This window comes from Chrysemys picta, chromosome 3 (assembly GCF_011386835.1).
Source record: "Chrysemys picta bellii isolate R12L10 chromosome 3, ASM1138683v2, whole genome shotgun sequence".
Taxonomy (NCBI): Eukaryota; Metazoa; Chordata; order Testudines; family Emydidae; genus Chrysemys; species Chrysemys picta.
This window is the reverse complement of record NC_088793.1, coordinates 26,700,738-26,716,439: the sequence shown is the minus strand read 5'-3', so window position 1 is coordinate 26,716,439 and position 15,702 is coordinate 26,700,738. Positions and strand designations below refer to the sequence as shown.

The 15,702-nt window shown below is 40.7% G+C and overlaps 1 protein-coding gene across 4 annotated transcripts in view; it reads right to left on the bottom strand.

Moving 5' to 3' along the window:
• Positions 1-15,702, bottom strand: part of SMC6 (structural maintenance of chromosomes 6) — a 90,929-nt gene that overhangs the window by 43,704 nt on the left and 31,523 nt on the right. For all 4 annotated transcript variants that reach the window (XR_010599399.1, XM_065587648.1, XM_005293076.5 and 1 more), the window contains 6 exons: positions 13,441-13,587; positions 12,303-12,391; positions 5,980-6,144; positions 4,384-4,562; positions 2,456-2,657; positions 2,176-2,290 (listed from right to left, as the gene is read on the bottom strand). Coding sequence is in view for 3 of the 4 variants with exons in the window: in XM_065587648.1 (XP_065443720.1) it covers positions 2,176-2,290; positions 2,456-2,657; positions 4,384-4,562; positions 5,980-6,144; positions 12,303-12,391; positions 13,441-13,587 (897 nt within the window). In the remaining variant the exon portion in view is untranslated. The remainder of the gene's footprint in view (positions 1-2,175; positions 2,291-2,455; positions 2,658-4,383; positions 4,563-5,979; positions 6,145-12,302; positions 12,392-13,440; positions 13,588-15,702) is intronic.

Here is a 15,702-nt window from a genome sequence, read left to right as displayed (position 1 = left end):
CAATATGACCTGGGGGAAATTCCTTCCTGACCCCAAAAATGGTAATCAGTTAGACCATGACCATGTGGGTGAGAACCACTTGGAAAAAATTCTCTGTAGTAACTCATACCGCTCCCCACTAGTGTCCCATCTCCAGCCATTGGAGATATTTGTTAATAGAGGGCACAAATGGGCCCTACATCACTGTAGGCAACCTCATCATATATCCCCTCCATAAACTTATCATGGTCAGTCTTGAAGCCAGTTAGGTTTTTTTGCCTATACTATTCCCCTCAGAAGGCTGTTCTAGAACTTCAGTCCTCTGACAGTTAGAAACCTTTGTCTAATTTCAAGCCTAAATTTGTTGATGGCCAGTTCATATCCATTTGTTCTTGTGCCAACATTGGCCCTTAACTCCAATCTCTCTGGGATGTTTATCCCTCTGATATATTTATAGAGAGCAATCATATCTCCCTACAGCCTTCATTTTATTAGGTTAAACAAGCCAAGCTCTTTAAGTCTCCTTCATAAGGTAGATTCTCCATTCCTCTCATCATCCTACTAGCCCTTCTCTGCATTTGTTCCAGTTTGAATTCATCTTTCTTGAACACAGTATTCCAGATGTGATCTCCCAGTGTCTTCTACAATGGAAAACATCACTTCCCTATCTTTACTGGAAATACCTCACAGGATGCATCCTAGGACTGTGCTAGCCTTTTTCACAGCTGCATCACACTGGCAGCTCATAGTCATCCTGAGATCGATCAATGCACGCAGATCTTTCTTGTCCTTTCGCTTACAACTGCTAAGTCCCAATTTTATATCAAAAATTCTTTTAAGTAAACCATTAACCTTGCATATTGCACTGTTACATTTCATCCCATTTCTATTACTCCAATTTCAAAGTTCATCTAAATTTTCTTGTGCGATATTCCAGTCCTCTTCTGTATTGGCAATACCACGCAAACTCTACATCATCCGCAAATTTTATTAGCATACTCCCATTTTTTGTGCCAACGTTATAAATGAAATTTTTAAATAAGACTGGTCCCAAGACCCATCCATGGGAAACTTCATTAGTAACCTTCCATCTGCCTGACAATTCACCTTTTGTATGACCCGCTGTAGTCCCTCATTTAACCAGTTCCTTACCCACTTTTCAATTCTCATAGTAATCCACATCATCTCCAATTTAACTAATAATTTCCCATGTGGAATTGTAATAAATGCTTTCCTAAAATCCAAATAGATTAGATCTACTGCATTTCCTTTTTCTAGAAAATCAGTTATCTTCTCAAAGAAAGATTAAGTTGATCTAGCATGATCTACCTTTTTTAAAATCATGTTGTATTTTATCCTAATTACCTTTTACCTCTATGTCCTTAACTAATTAATCTTTCAAAATTTGTTCTAAGACCGTGCATACAATTTAGGTCAAACTAAGGGGTCTGTAGTTTCCTGGATCACTCTTTTCCCCCCTTTGGCCTTGCAGTTTCATGTGCCAGTTCCGTTAATATTCTTGGATGGGGGTTATCCAGGACCCCCTTTTTATCCTATTAAGTGAGGTGCTGTTTTAAGCACAAATCTTGGTCCACTTGAGTCTTATTTTTAAAGGAGTGGCAAATGAAGAACTTCTCTTTAATGTGCCCCTCTCCTCGGCACAACTAACAGCACATATGAGGGTCGTTATTGGGAACAGCCACCTCACATGAAGGACAGTTCTCAAACCCTGGTGAGGGCATAGCACTATATAACACTAACACAAATGAAAGCTAACGAACTAACCACTAATTACAGGGTACTACTAATTATTTACAAATAACTGATGTCAAAAATCCATGATGAAAAAAAACACATGGGAAGCTCTGACTCCAACATGAAGGATGTAAGCAGGATTGGGGCTGTGTTGCCTTTATATAGCCATGGAAAGGTCTTAGGGCCAGAGAGCAGGAGCACCACTCCTATGGGTGCTGCTAGGAAAAGCTCTCTGGCTTCAGTGCACTGGCTGTGTGCACATGTGTGTACTGAGTAGAATACACATCTGCAACCATTCAAAGAAGAATGCCTTGTTTCCATAGGTATCTTGGGGCAGCAAGAAGCAACCAGGTTGCCTTTTTTTAATTACAAAAAGCCTCAATAGCATATAAATTCCTATTAAAACTTATAGCAAAAACAAATATGGCAGTTATGTCCTACCTTAATTAGTAGGATTGTTTCTATATTCCTCATGTCAATCAAACAATTAGCAACCACTGCATTATCTATTTCTAAAGCTGTAAGGACTGATGGGAATTCTGGATGGTGAACGGCCCTATGAGAAAAGAAACAAAACTAAAATGTACATATTTAAACAGTGCAAACCGCTTTAAAAATTCACATGACCTACATTAAAAAATGCACTGTATATTGGAGTTACTATTAAGCCATTTGGATCAAGATTCTGAAGAAGCAATTTTATTCAAAACTTGGAACTCACCTGGGTCTGACATCATACACTTCATTTCGAAACCTACTGACAATTATTTGGGGCCGATATCCAGATGTATAAAACTTTGACATCAGTGTCTGAAGTGTTCTCTCATCATGATGATTATCACAACAAAATGCCTGCAGTAGGGCTTTTAAACAAGTTTCAACAGCCAAAGTAAGTTCAGCATCTTTGAGACTAATGAAAGCACCTAAATATAAACAAAAAAGTCAAGACTTCAGAGGCACAGTGTCAAATATATTTGAATATGTAAGTGCAATGAAAATGTAACTACATTATTCTTTGTTTTAGTTTTAAAAAAACATTTGAGAACATATATTTAATTTTTTTTTAAGCTCAGGTTAGATTTTCTAAGCAATAATGTAAATACAAATAGATAATTTGTTCTCTTACATGCAAATTTCTCTTCTCACAAACACTTTGAGAAGCATACCCTCACAATGGGTAGGTCCTTTCCCCTGAAATCTCTGGAAGCAGTTCATGGCTAAATCCATGAATCTCCAAGGTAGCATTCTTTGAAATGCTTCCAGTTCCATGAGCAGGGCCAGACAGGCAAAACTACAAGGTCTCAATGTGTAGAAAAGATTATGGCGTTTGGAGGAGGGATTTAGGTTTATTAGGAAATGGGAAACCTTTTAGGAAAGGAGGAGCCTATACAGGAAGGATGGGCTCCACCTGCACCAAAAAGGAAATCAGATTGCTGGCATGTAAAATTAAAAAGATCTTAGAAGAATTTTTAATTTAAGGCTGGAGAAGGCTGATAGGTACAGAAGAGCACACGGTTTGGTCAGACACATCCCTTAGCACAGGGGTGGGCAAACTACAGCCTGCAGGCCGGATCTGGCCCCTCAGGGCTTTGGATCCGGCCCGCAGGATTGCCCCCCGTGGCGCTGCGAGCCCCGCACTGCTCTCAGAAGCGGCTGGCACAATGTCCCTGCAGCCCCCGGGCAGGGGGGCAGAGGACTCCGTGTGTTGCCCTTGCCTCCAGGCACTGCCCCCCGCAGCTCCCATTGGCCGGGAACGGGGAACTGCAGCCAATAGGCGCTTCGGAGGAGGTACCTGGAGGCGTGGCAAGGGCAGTGCATGCGGAGCCCTCTACCCCCCCTCCCTCAGGGGCCGCAGCGCTTCCTGGAGCAGCACGGGGCTGGGGACAGGGCAGGCATACAGGGAGCCTTCCCTGGCCCCGGTGCACGCCACTGCCATCCCGAAGCCGCTTTAGGTAAGCGGCACCAGGCCAGAGCCCGAACCCCTCCTACCCCCCAACTCCCTGCCCTAAGCCCCCTCGTACACCTGCTCTGAGCTCCCTGCTTCACCCTACACCCCTGTGCACCCCAACCCCCTGTCCTGAACCCCCTGCCACATCCCAACCCCTGCCCTGACCCCCCTCCCGCAGTCCGCACCCCTGCCCTGACCCCCCTCCTGCACTCCACACCCCAACCTCCTTCCCTGCATGGACTCAAATGGGAATTTACAACTATAAAGCTGGGGTGTTTTGCCATGGAACTCTGGGTTCAGTCCTGCAAAGCCTCGGAGCATCAGATCGCGACCGACAAGAGCCCAGCTCCACACTCATGCTCAATCTAACTGGCCATTAGATTGACTCGAGCTACAACAGACTGGTAACTATAAACATCAACTGGCGTGAGTGAGAGAGTGTGTGTGACTGAACAGCATATGCTAACTGTTGTATTTTCAACAAATGCGGCGTATTTGCCTTTTCCTCCATAAAAAATCCCGTGTGCTTTGTATAGTCTAACATATTTAGTCTAGGAAATTCAGACCTTAAGAGAATTGGACATCATGCCCCTTAAGTGACAAATACTTTTCAAAAAGGCTCCGTGTTCACATGACCAAGTGTACAGTGGGACTCTATAAAGGCAAACTTTTTACGTTCCTTTATGCAAGGGCTATCTTACCTAAAGGTCCAATAGGTTTGTGTTTAAAATGTCCTTTTCTATAGGCATCTTCAATTTCTTCAAGAAGGACTGGCACATGTTGTCCAAATCTTTTCAATCTATTTGTTTTACTGTCTGTCAGCTCCTTCAGCTGTCTTTGCTTGGAATCCAATGCTTGTTTCACATCAAGTTCTTCTCGCCTGAGGAAAGGAAAGGCTACTGAAACATTTTGTAACAAATTTACATTGACTTTAATTAATATAGCAACTTTTGACACAATTTTATCAGTTGTCAAATTTAGCAGTCAGACTTTCTTGTTGTCGTAACAAAACTTGTTACAATTGGAAAAAGGACTTTCTCTCTCAAATATTTTGAAGCCTAAGAAAGAGTATGCTGAACTATCCTCATTGCTTTAGAGTATATGGATTTGAAAAACATTTTCATTTGTACCAAGGTGACATGCCCAGAGCAGCAATACAACACAAGCAAGAGTATCAATAATAAAAACAGAAAGAAAGATTTCCAAGATAACTTCAAAAAGTACATAGTAATAATATCAGAAGTGTGACAACGGAAAGGAATGTCACTAACTCAATGTTAGGTGTACACAGGCTTAAACTGAAACGTGAACAAGGTAGAGATGTAACAGAGGGTCCTGTGGCACCTTTGAGACTAACAGAAGTATTGGGAGCATAAGCTTTCGTGGGTAAGAACCTCACTTCTTCAGTCTTGCATCTGAAGAAGTGAGGTTCTTACCCACGAAAGCTTATGCTCCCAATACTTCTGTTAGTCTCAAAGGTGCCACAGGACCCTCTGTTGCTTTTTACAGATTCAGACTAACACAGCTACCCCTCTGATACTTGAAGGTAGAGATGGTATCATTATATTAAGTGAGCTCAAGAAAGTGTAAGCTAGAATATGAACATGAGTTCCATTGTACAGGTGAGCTTATCAGAAGAGGCTTGATAAATGCAATTTATAAATATGGTTCTACCATTTATCTTATTGGTATCATCATTTCATAAATAGTATGCACAAACCAATGATATACAAACGTTTGGGAAATATCAGTAGAATTCAAGTGGTAATCATGTTATAAATGTAATTAGTAGTCCAGTATCTTGCAGAAACATTCTTCTAGGTAACAACACACCAATAAGAAACAATTTTGATGTAGAAGTAAGATAGTGGGAATTAAGGAAGATTAACAGGACTAATATGAGAAGAGTAAGCAACATATGCCAAATCCCTTATTATATTACGGAGACAACCACCATTATCTGCCTTTGAGTTTTAAAAAAAAATCTGATTTTTATTTGAAAACACTGGTTTTCACCCACCCTATCTTAGATTAAATCAGATTTTAATTTTAGCACTGCATTTCAGCATTAATGCAAGCACATTTTGTATTTTGTGCGGAGAACTTTCAAATTTAGTCTCACTGTGGATGATGGACAAAGAAGTACCAGATCATAAGCTGTTTTGGGAGAATTAGGACTAAAAAATAAATTAAGTATAGTGCTGCATGGAGTACTTTGAAATACAGGTAATGAAGCAGAACACCTATTGCCCTTGTAGTAAAGAAACATTGACAATTAAAAACAAAGTTAAACTTACTTGAGTCTAGCATGTTCTTCCTTGGATTTGTAGACAGCCTGCTGAAACCGATCCATCTCTTGACCCATCATGACCTCTTGATCATGGACGGTCTTCAACTGGTCTTTCAAATGGGCTATTTTTTTCTGTCTTTCCAACTTTTCAGACTCTGAAACTTGATCAGCACTGTAACAGTACACAGACCACAATTCAATATTTTAAAATCACACAGAATGGATGACAGTGAAAAGAACAAAAATACTGTACAATTGTTTAAAACATACATTTTAGCATTTAACAGGTTTTATTAAGCAAGCATATCCAACATTATTCAACAGCAGAAAAACCTGTCTGTTGTCTGGCTTGCATGTGACACTTTCTAAATAAATGCAAGATCTATTTGGGATCATGATCACATATAGTCTGGCTGATAACAATGAATTTCCCTTACCCAAAACAAAATTAAACATTTCCAAAATAAACTAAAAAAAGCAATTAGATAAGTGAATAAAATTAGATATGGAGGTGTGTTAATTTAAGGCAGGATCTACATCTAAGAAACACAGAAGGGTAACTATGGCTACCTACCACAGGTGCACAATGCAGAACAAAGAATTTATCTATTTTTAATATTGTAGAAATTGAACAGGTTTTTTTCATGTTTGTTTTAAAACGCACATCATGGCAATGTCTATCTTGCTTTCTTTGAGCAATAAGTGCTCTATAACAATAAGCAGTTCCCACAGAAAAAACTGGAAATAAACCTTGTAACTAAAAATAAATACAAAATAAAATAAGGTTGTTTTTGTTTTGCCCAACACTCCCCCCTTTAAACAACACACGCACAGTATGTTTAGAACCTGTACCACATATATTACAAGTTATAGGACCTGAGTGTCATCCATTCTCCCTGACACTGCTCAAATAACCAGTCCCTTATGATATAAGCACAAATGTTATCAATTTGCTCATGCGACATTCATTTTACAAAGCAAGTTTGTGTCTTACTGCAAGGTGTGGATGCACACAACAAATACAATGTTTTCCCTTTGTCTCCCTAGTGCCCTTCTGTACAGAACTTGCAGGAATTTATACCACAGCTTGATGATGAAATCAACACTATGCCTATGACCCTAAAGAGCCCCTGGATGTGTAAAGTATCAAAAGCTTATATCATACTGATCATCATAAGCCTTGCAAGAGGTATATATGGGTGTTACACAACAAGTTGTATGATTATACTAAAAATATGTTTAAAGTAAGCAAGGATGATATACAAAGTTTTTACATTAATTTACCTGTCTGCCTAGATCTTCAAATGCAGAATAAGTCAAACACAAAGGAAGCCCTATTTACATGTCAAGTCAACAGGAAAACATGCTGGCTGGGGGGAGTGGAGAGGAGAGTTGTAATCAGCATGGGACGCCAAGGCCACAGGGTGTTATCTGGTCTCTGGGGTCAAAACAATGTTTTGGAGAAATATAACCTGAAGCAAAAAGACCTTCTGTTATCCATTTACTGAGGAGAACCCAGTAGATCCTGATTTGACTGAAAAATCAGCAAGCTCTACAGAAAAACTGATTGTGAGAAAACTCCTTTAGTCAAAGGACTGGCTGGTAGGGAGTAGTCTGTTGTAAAAGAAGTAGAGCCTTTGATCACAACTGAGCCTGGACTAGGGCTCAGGGTTTCCCTAATCAGCAGGCCTCTCAAAGCAGCCAAGCGGTCAGCCAGCACACAGAGCTGAAAACAGGGTGAGTATGATGTTCTGGGGTTTATTTATTTATTTAGGACAGCAGCTTAAAGGGGGGAAGGCTATTACAGCTACAGAAGCAGCAGTGGTAGGGGCTCGAGGAATGGAATGGACAATAAAGATGCCTGGATGTGGAAGCTGCGAGATATACATTATTCTAGAGAGGGTACCTGAATGGTGCTTCATTTGTACATTATTCTAGAGAGGGTACCTGAATGGTGCTGCCTGACAGATCTGATGGAAGAGAAGATCCGAGGTCTAGAGATGCAGCTAGACACTATAGTTGAGTTTCGATGGGAATTTCATCAGATGATGGAGGCTGAAGGGAAAACTCAAGACTTGCAGATACAAGCTGGACCAGATAACTGTGAAGATAGATTGCTGGATGAGGAAGGTGGCCAATGAAAGCATGTGACTATGAGAAAAAGGCAGAAAAAAAAAAGACTGACTAGCAAAAGAGCAGAGGAGTGTGTTTGCTGAGTTGCAAAATGAAGGAGTGAGGCAAGTAGTAACAGAAGAGCAGCTAAGTCCTACAAGAAGAGGGAAAGTCAATGGAGATAGCCAGAGCTCAGAGCCCCGGGAGGATAAAGGATGACTCACGAAGATTTCAAATGAGAACAAAAGACAAGACGACTTGCAACCAGAAAGAACAGAAGGAAGGAGGCAGGCCAGAGAATTGCACCACCACCAGGAAGAGAGGGGGTATGTGACTGAAGACTCCCTACCAAGAACAGCAAACAGGCCTGCCACCAGAGCTGATACAGAGACCAAAAGGATGGGCTGTCTGCCAGGAGCTAAGATATGAGATGTGGACCTGAGGCTGAAGAAGATCATAATGGGAGCAGGAAAGAATCCAAGTGTCCCTCACGTGGGAGCAAATACACCTCTACCCCGATATAATGCTGTCCTTGGGAGCCAAAAAACTCTTACCGCGTTATATCGAACTTGCTTTGATCCGCCGGAGTGCGCAGCCCCACCCCCCTGGAGCGCTGCTTTACTGTGTTATATCCAAATTCATGTTATATCGTGTAGAGGTGTAATACTGTTAGATTCTCACTGGAACACACCAAGGAAGACTATGCCAGGCTGGCGAAGATGATTAAAGAAATAGAGGCTCAGGTGATCTTCAGTGGGATTCTACCTGTCCCTAAAGGAGGAGAGCGAAGACGAGACAAGATTATGATGATCAACAGATGGCTCAGGAAATGGTGCTATAAGGAGGGCTTCGGGTATTAAAGGGTATGTGCCATTCTGGAAAGGCAGAAATAAAGGCAAAGGTGGTGGAGTAGCATTGTGTACTAATGACAAAGTAGACTGCAAAGAAACTAGAAGTGATGAAATGGACAAAAAATGAATATGTTTGGGTCAAAATCACTGAGAAAGATACGGAACAGAGGCTCTAATAGGATAGTGCCTGGTGTCTGCTAGATTCCCAGGATCCCATCTGGATATTAAATTAAAAATGTCCCTATCCATAAATACTACTGGGAAGTGTGTGATTATGGGAGACTTTAATGTCCCAGGTCCAGATATGAGCACAATTGTTACTAATACCAATAGGGCCCAGGTATTCCTGGATGTGATAGCTGACAAATTCAAGGTCATTCACTTAGGAGCTAACAAGATTTTTTGCTATAAGCTGGGGACATATCAGTTGGAAATGACAGAGAAGGAGAAAGACCTGGGTGTATTTGTTGATCACTGTGAGCCATCAATGTGATGCAGCCATGAAAAAGGATAATGCAATCCTAGGATATATCCAGCAAGATATTTCCAGTAAAGACAGGGAAGTGATAATTCCATTGTAGAAGGCACTGGTGAGACCTCCTCTAGAATACAATTCTAGAATGCAATTCTGGTCTCTCATGTTTAAAAAAGATGAATTCAAACTGGAATAAGTGCAGAAAAGGGCTACTCAGCTGATTAGAGGAATGGAATACCTACCTTATGAAAGGAGATTAAGGAGCTTGACTTGTTTAGCCTAATGAAATGAAGGCTGATATGACTGCTCTCTATAAATATATCAGAGGTATAAACACCCTGGAGAGAGAGGAGTTATTTAAGGGCCAGTGTTAGCACAAGAAGAAATAGGTATAAACTGGCCATCAATAAATTTAGGCTTGAAATTAGACCAAGGTTTCTAACCATCAAAGGAGTGAAGTTCTAGAACAGCCTTTAAGGGGTGTAGCGGGGGCAAAAATCCTAACTGGCTTCAAGACTGAGCTTGTTAAGTTTATGGATGGGATGATTAGACTGCCTACAGTGGCATGTGGCCCATCCATGAGTGCTATTAGTAAATATTTTAACGGCTGGAGATGGGACACTAGATGGGAAGGACTCGGAGTTACAATGGAGAATTTTTTTCCAGGTGTCTTGTTAGTGGGTCTCGCCCATATGCTCAGGATCACCATATTTGGACTCTGGAAGGAATTTTCCCACAGGTCAGATTGGCAGAGACCCTGGGGGTTTTTCACCTTCTTCTACAGTGCGGGGCACAGATCACTTGCTGGTCTGAACTACAGTAAAGGGTCGATTCTCTGTAACTTGAAGTTACAGAGAAAAAAAGGCAAACTATTTTCTTTAAAAGTAGAAAATAAGGATTAAAATAAACACGCAAGAGTTAAAAGATCAAATGAGGAACAAGAAACAGGCAATCATGGCAGTTCATGTATGGTTAAATAGTAACAAAAGTGGAAGTTTGGGGGGGTTTGAGCCCTTGCCTAAGTGTTTTACATTCCTCTTGCCCTCCAACTGTTTATCGTTTGCCTTAGACTATATGTATATTCCTGCATCTAGGTCAGACTTCTGAATGGTATAGCTTTAAATTCTTCTGTCAAAGGATTTAGCCCTGTTAAGAGCAATAAATGGGCAAGTAACTTTTCTTTTTCTTTTTTAAATCAAACCTCAATTCCCTACCCCCAGCCAAAAAATTCACTCTTTCACCAGAAATGTGTGTCAAATAAACTCACAGATGACTATAGTAGGTGCCAATCACACTAAAGACAACACACAAAATAGCAAAAATACAACCACTACTAAAGCAGTACACATTAAAGGACTTCTGCTCCTGGTAAAAGCTTTAAATACATGCTTTAGTCCAGGGATTCTCGCAACAAAAATTTTGGTGGCCTCAGAGTGCCGCCACCAACTCTTGCTGGTGGCCACTCTGAGAACTTCTTCTAAAATAATTAACTTTAGGAAAAACAAATAAATATGCACATGTCTAAATCATTGTAATTTATCTATATAGGGGTTTGTTTTTTGCAGACTCAATAATAAAAAATAATGTACAGTTGTCTCTATGCTTTACTGGACCTACACAGAATAGAAACACAAATAAGGTGCTTTGAACATTCTTGCCTTTTTTCTTGTTGTTTCTTTGGGGGGGGGGTGGTTTGTTTTGGGGTTTGTTTGTTTGTTTTTAAGACTTGCTAGCTATAAGTATACTGTGAAAAGTGATATTTGTATGTTTGTTAATATCATTTTTCATAGCAGACTTACTCAACCCCTGCAAGCCCGGGAACAAAGCCCAGAAAGAACCTCTGGATAGGGAGGTGGCTACAGAGACAGAGAGTGCCAGAGGTGATGGGGTGGGTGAGCTTGGGGCCAGAGCCCGCCACCGCGCAGCCAGGGAATGGAGCCCAAAGCCTTACACCCTGGGGACAGGGCCTGAAGTCCTGTGACTGCTGCCTACCGCCCACCTCCCGAGGGCTGAAGCCCAACCCCACCACCTCCGGCAATGTGGGGAACTCACTGACTGCCTACTCCTCCAGCTTGTCTCTCTCCAGAGGTGGGCAGGGCCCAACCACTGCTGGCGGCTCCTGGGGAGGAGGGACCGCTGCTTTACCCCTCCCCCCGCAAGCAGTTCCCAGAAGGGTGGGCCTGCAAGAAAAGCCCCTGGTGGCCGCATGCGGCCACAGGGGCTGCATTTGAAAAACGGTGGTTTAGCCTGTGTCCTCTGAAATTAAATTGTGTCTGAGGCCATGTTATCTGGTTCTAGATATTTAAATGAATACTCAAAATAGGAGAGCCTCAATTTTTTTTTTTAAGAGAAGTAAACTCAAAAATGTAACATCTAGAGAGAGTAACAACTTGAACTCCAAGCTTCAGTTCACTAAAGGTTTTTGTAACGGAGACACTGAAATCTCGGATATTAGTTTATAGTAAAAATGCCAAATCAGCCTTGCATATAGTGAAACATACCTGGAAGGCTTGCTCTACCAAAAAGCCAGAGTTTTCTATTTTGTTTCCAACTTCACCCGTCAAAAGTTACATTGGACCAAAAAGCGTGTATCTAAAGATGTCACTTCTCAGAACTATACTTCTTTTCTCACATACCATACTATTTTCAATTGAACTGGCTATTAATAGTGATTAGAAAAACAAGCCAATCTGTGTGTGTAAATCAATCCCAGGACAGAATTTTCAACATTTTTATATTTTGCACTTTAAGCAAAATTAGAGAGTAGTGAAAATCTTAAATTCTGTTGGAAGCTAGAGTTTTTTTTAAATAAAGATATTGGATCATCCAATTCTGAAGAGCTCATTCTCTACATTCCACAAACGTGTAGTACAAACACTGTGGGGCATTTACCTGTTTTTCAGTTCTTCAATTCGTTTCCGTAGCTGTTCATCATCTTTTTCTAGTCGTTTTAATTCTGTTCTAGAACGATTATAATATGCCTACCAAGAAAATTAGACATATATAATACGTTAATTCTTATTTGTACTGGCTTACTTGGTCTTCACAAAGAATACATCAAACACATCTACTATTTTTCTGAAGATAAACACTTATGTCATTTGATTTACCATTTTGCAATACCGCAGCAGAAGATTAGAACTTGAATGTCATGCTAATCATTTTATCAGTTCCTTTTCTAATTACGTTAATGTGGCCCCAATAGCCATCCGATCTTTAGTACTATTATAAAGGATGTGCACCCTATGGTCCTGATCACACAACTGGCTCCATTCAAGTGGAAGCCTCCATATGGATGAGCTGTTTGGCCCTGTGCATCCTCTTGTGGTGGGGGTGCCTCTACTTTGCCCTTTATTCTGCCTCTTCTAGGCCTTTTTACAGAGACTCCAGACATTTGCTTGTCCATTCACCACTCTTACAGGGGTGTGGGTTTATTCCAAAAATAACTCAAAAGTAAAACACAGAGTCCCAAAAATCTGTCCCAAGGCATGGCTCTTGCCTCAGAGACTGGTGAGAGAAAGGGTTCTTTCCTCTAGTACCCTTTTTTTTTTTTAAATGACTTTTTAGGAGTCACCAACCTGTGGTTTGGCTTGCAGCTGTCCTGCTCAGAGCTGACATCCTAGAATCACCTCCCTCAAACAACTGCTTCAGCTCTCTTATTAGAAATCAGCTGTTTGTGGTTCCCTCCCCATGCAAGGTGTAACTGGTTAGCTCATTTAGCAAGCCTGCTCCAGGCTTCAAGTCTCCTGCAGGCAGCTCCCTCACTCCCTGTACTGTCTCACACTGCACTTGCCTTAAGTCCCTGTGATTTCAGTGGGCCTCCACATAGATGCAGGAGTCCACCTGAGCAGAGCTCAACACACAACCGGGGCCTTTTTCATAAAGAACAGAAGGGATCAATGTGGTCATCAAGTCTGACCTCCTCTATACACAGGCCATAGAACTTCCACAAAGTAATCTAAACTACAGCATGTGTTTCAGAACACCACCATTAGCATTATAGAATTAGAAAATGTGTTTTTCCACCAACCTCAGCCTCGTTGTATGCTTTTCTTTTTGCTTGTACATCAGCTTTCAAACACACACACTGAGGCTGTAATGCTTGTGCTTCTTCACTGATCTTCTCTAACTTATGTTGGATGGCCTTGTACTTTTCTTCTGCTTCGTTTACTTTGACCTTACAACAAAATATAGAGAATACATGAGCTCACGTAATGAAACAAAATATTTTATTTCCACAACTCTTTAAACCAGGAAAAGCTTTCTGAGACAAACCTGAAGCCAGCTATTTGAAGTGATTTTTTCCCCAAAATATATTCCACAGTGACATTAGAAGATATGAGTAAGTAGGTCCATGGTTTAAGGAGCGTATAAAAAGTTACCCAGTAGTTATCCTTTGAGTTGAAAAATTTAATGCCAAGAGTTTGTTTTGTTGTCTGGCAAAATTTACTACATTTGAGTTATCAAATGTGTGGCTTGTGGGAAAAGTAAAAGGATATTTGGCTCTGCACATTTTAACACTATAAACCAGAAACTTTGAAAAAAGAGTCACAAGTAGTGTCACAGTGTGACTAACTCCTTTAAGGAGGAGCAGGGTCGAGAGCACCTGTGCCTGATTAGCTGCCTCCCAGCATACTGAGTTTATAATTGATATATTTAAGGTTTGCCGTGTTTTAGAATGTACCTTAAGACACGGTTTAAAATATTTCCATATTTAACGCGGTTTAAGTTACAAGCCAAGTTTATGGAGGAAAGCTTTCAGTATTAAGCTAATGGTTCTGTTGCTGTCATTGTAATTGCTGTGTCAGTCCTTAACAAAAAAAATTATACATTTATACATGTCAAAAGAAAAAAAAATGGAGTTAAAAGACGACACCTGGGCCATAAAAAAAAAAAAAAAAAAAAAAATAGGAAAAAGCATGTGATAGCTGCCTGGAAAAAAATCAAAGAAGCATGCAGAGGAGGGCTGCCTGAGAACACAAACTGAAAGAGCAAGGAGAGGTGCAGGTGAGAGCTGCCTAAGGATCAGTCAGAAAAAGGACTAGCCTGTTGACCTTCCTGAGCTGGAGAGCCAGTGGCAAGAGATTGAAAAGGGCCGAGTTGTTGGACTGTGTTTTGGGCAGAAGAGTCATGAGACTGGTCATTCTCTCAGATGGATGGCATGGAGAGTAGGGATCTGGAACAAGGGCAGAAAGGAACTGCTTGTAGACTCACGGGTGGATGACCGTAAAAGTGATATCTCTAGAGAGAATGGAAAATCAATGTATCTTTCTGTTTTACTATGGGAACTGGGAGAACGGTTTTACGATCGTATGTGTACATGAATAAATTATGCCCAGAGGTGAGAATCTGAATTAGACAATGAGAGCATTTTTTATATGGCTAGACAGAGGGGAAACTGAGATGGATGCATGGATTGTGCCACAGCCTACTGCAAGAGGGTGCTCCAGGTGGTTGGTTGCCTTATTAAAAGTAGTTTCCAAGTACATCTACCTCTGTTTCCTTTGTTCTTGTGGTTTTACAATTTTTTTTACATTATTTTTATTTTAGGATATGTTCTCATTCCCTGAGGCACAGAGGACCCCACAGAGGAAAATCCATGAAACTGATCAAACACAAAGTGCTGACAAAGGCACAAAATAAACCATTTCAATTACTGTGATAACCGTATGTAAAATATTTCAGACAGAAGTGAGATTAAGCTAATACTCCAGCTGAAAAAAGTAACTAAAATCAGCTTCATTTTAAAAATGTGTATTTGGCTCATATGCAATTTTCAGAGATGAACAAGTGCTTTGCTAAGTTTAAAAAAAACGTTGAGGGATTTTAATGACTCAAAACAACACACAGAACAGCAATTTTTAATATACCCAGTGAGGAACTGATTTCCTATGCATATCACCTGAATATCTGATTCATCAGATCCCTCTCTTAACACATCTGAAAGTTCCAGTGCCATGAAAAGTCAATTTAGTCTTTCTTTGCGGAATACTTGTGCCTTTCACCAGTGGTCTCCAGCTCTCAACTGGCCAATGATGACTTGACGTAACACACACGACAAATGTTAATCACATTGCTTAATACACGATTGAAAGGCACTCATACTATTGTGATAAGCATTGTATAAGAGTCTATATAGAACAGAATTAAAAGTAACCATCATTCAAATACTACTCACTGGCCTATGCAAAATTGATCATCTCAGTTTGGTTCTCAGTCAGTGATTCCACATCACATCACATCGACAGTCATTGAGTGAATCAACAAAACAAAAAACCTAGGACTCAACAAG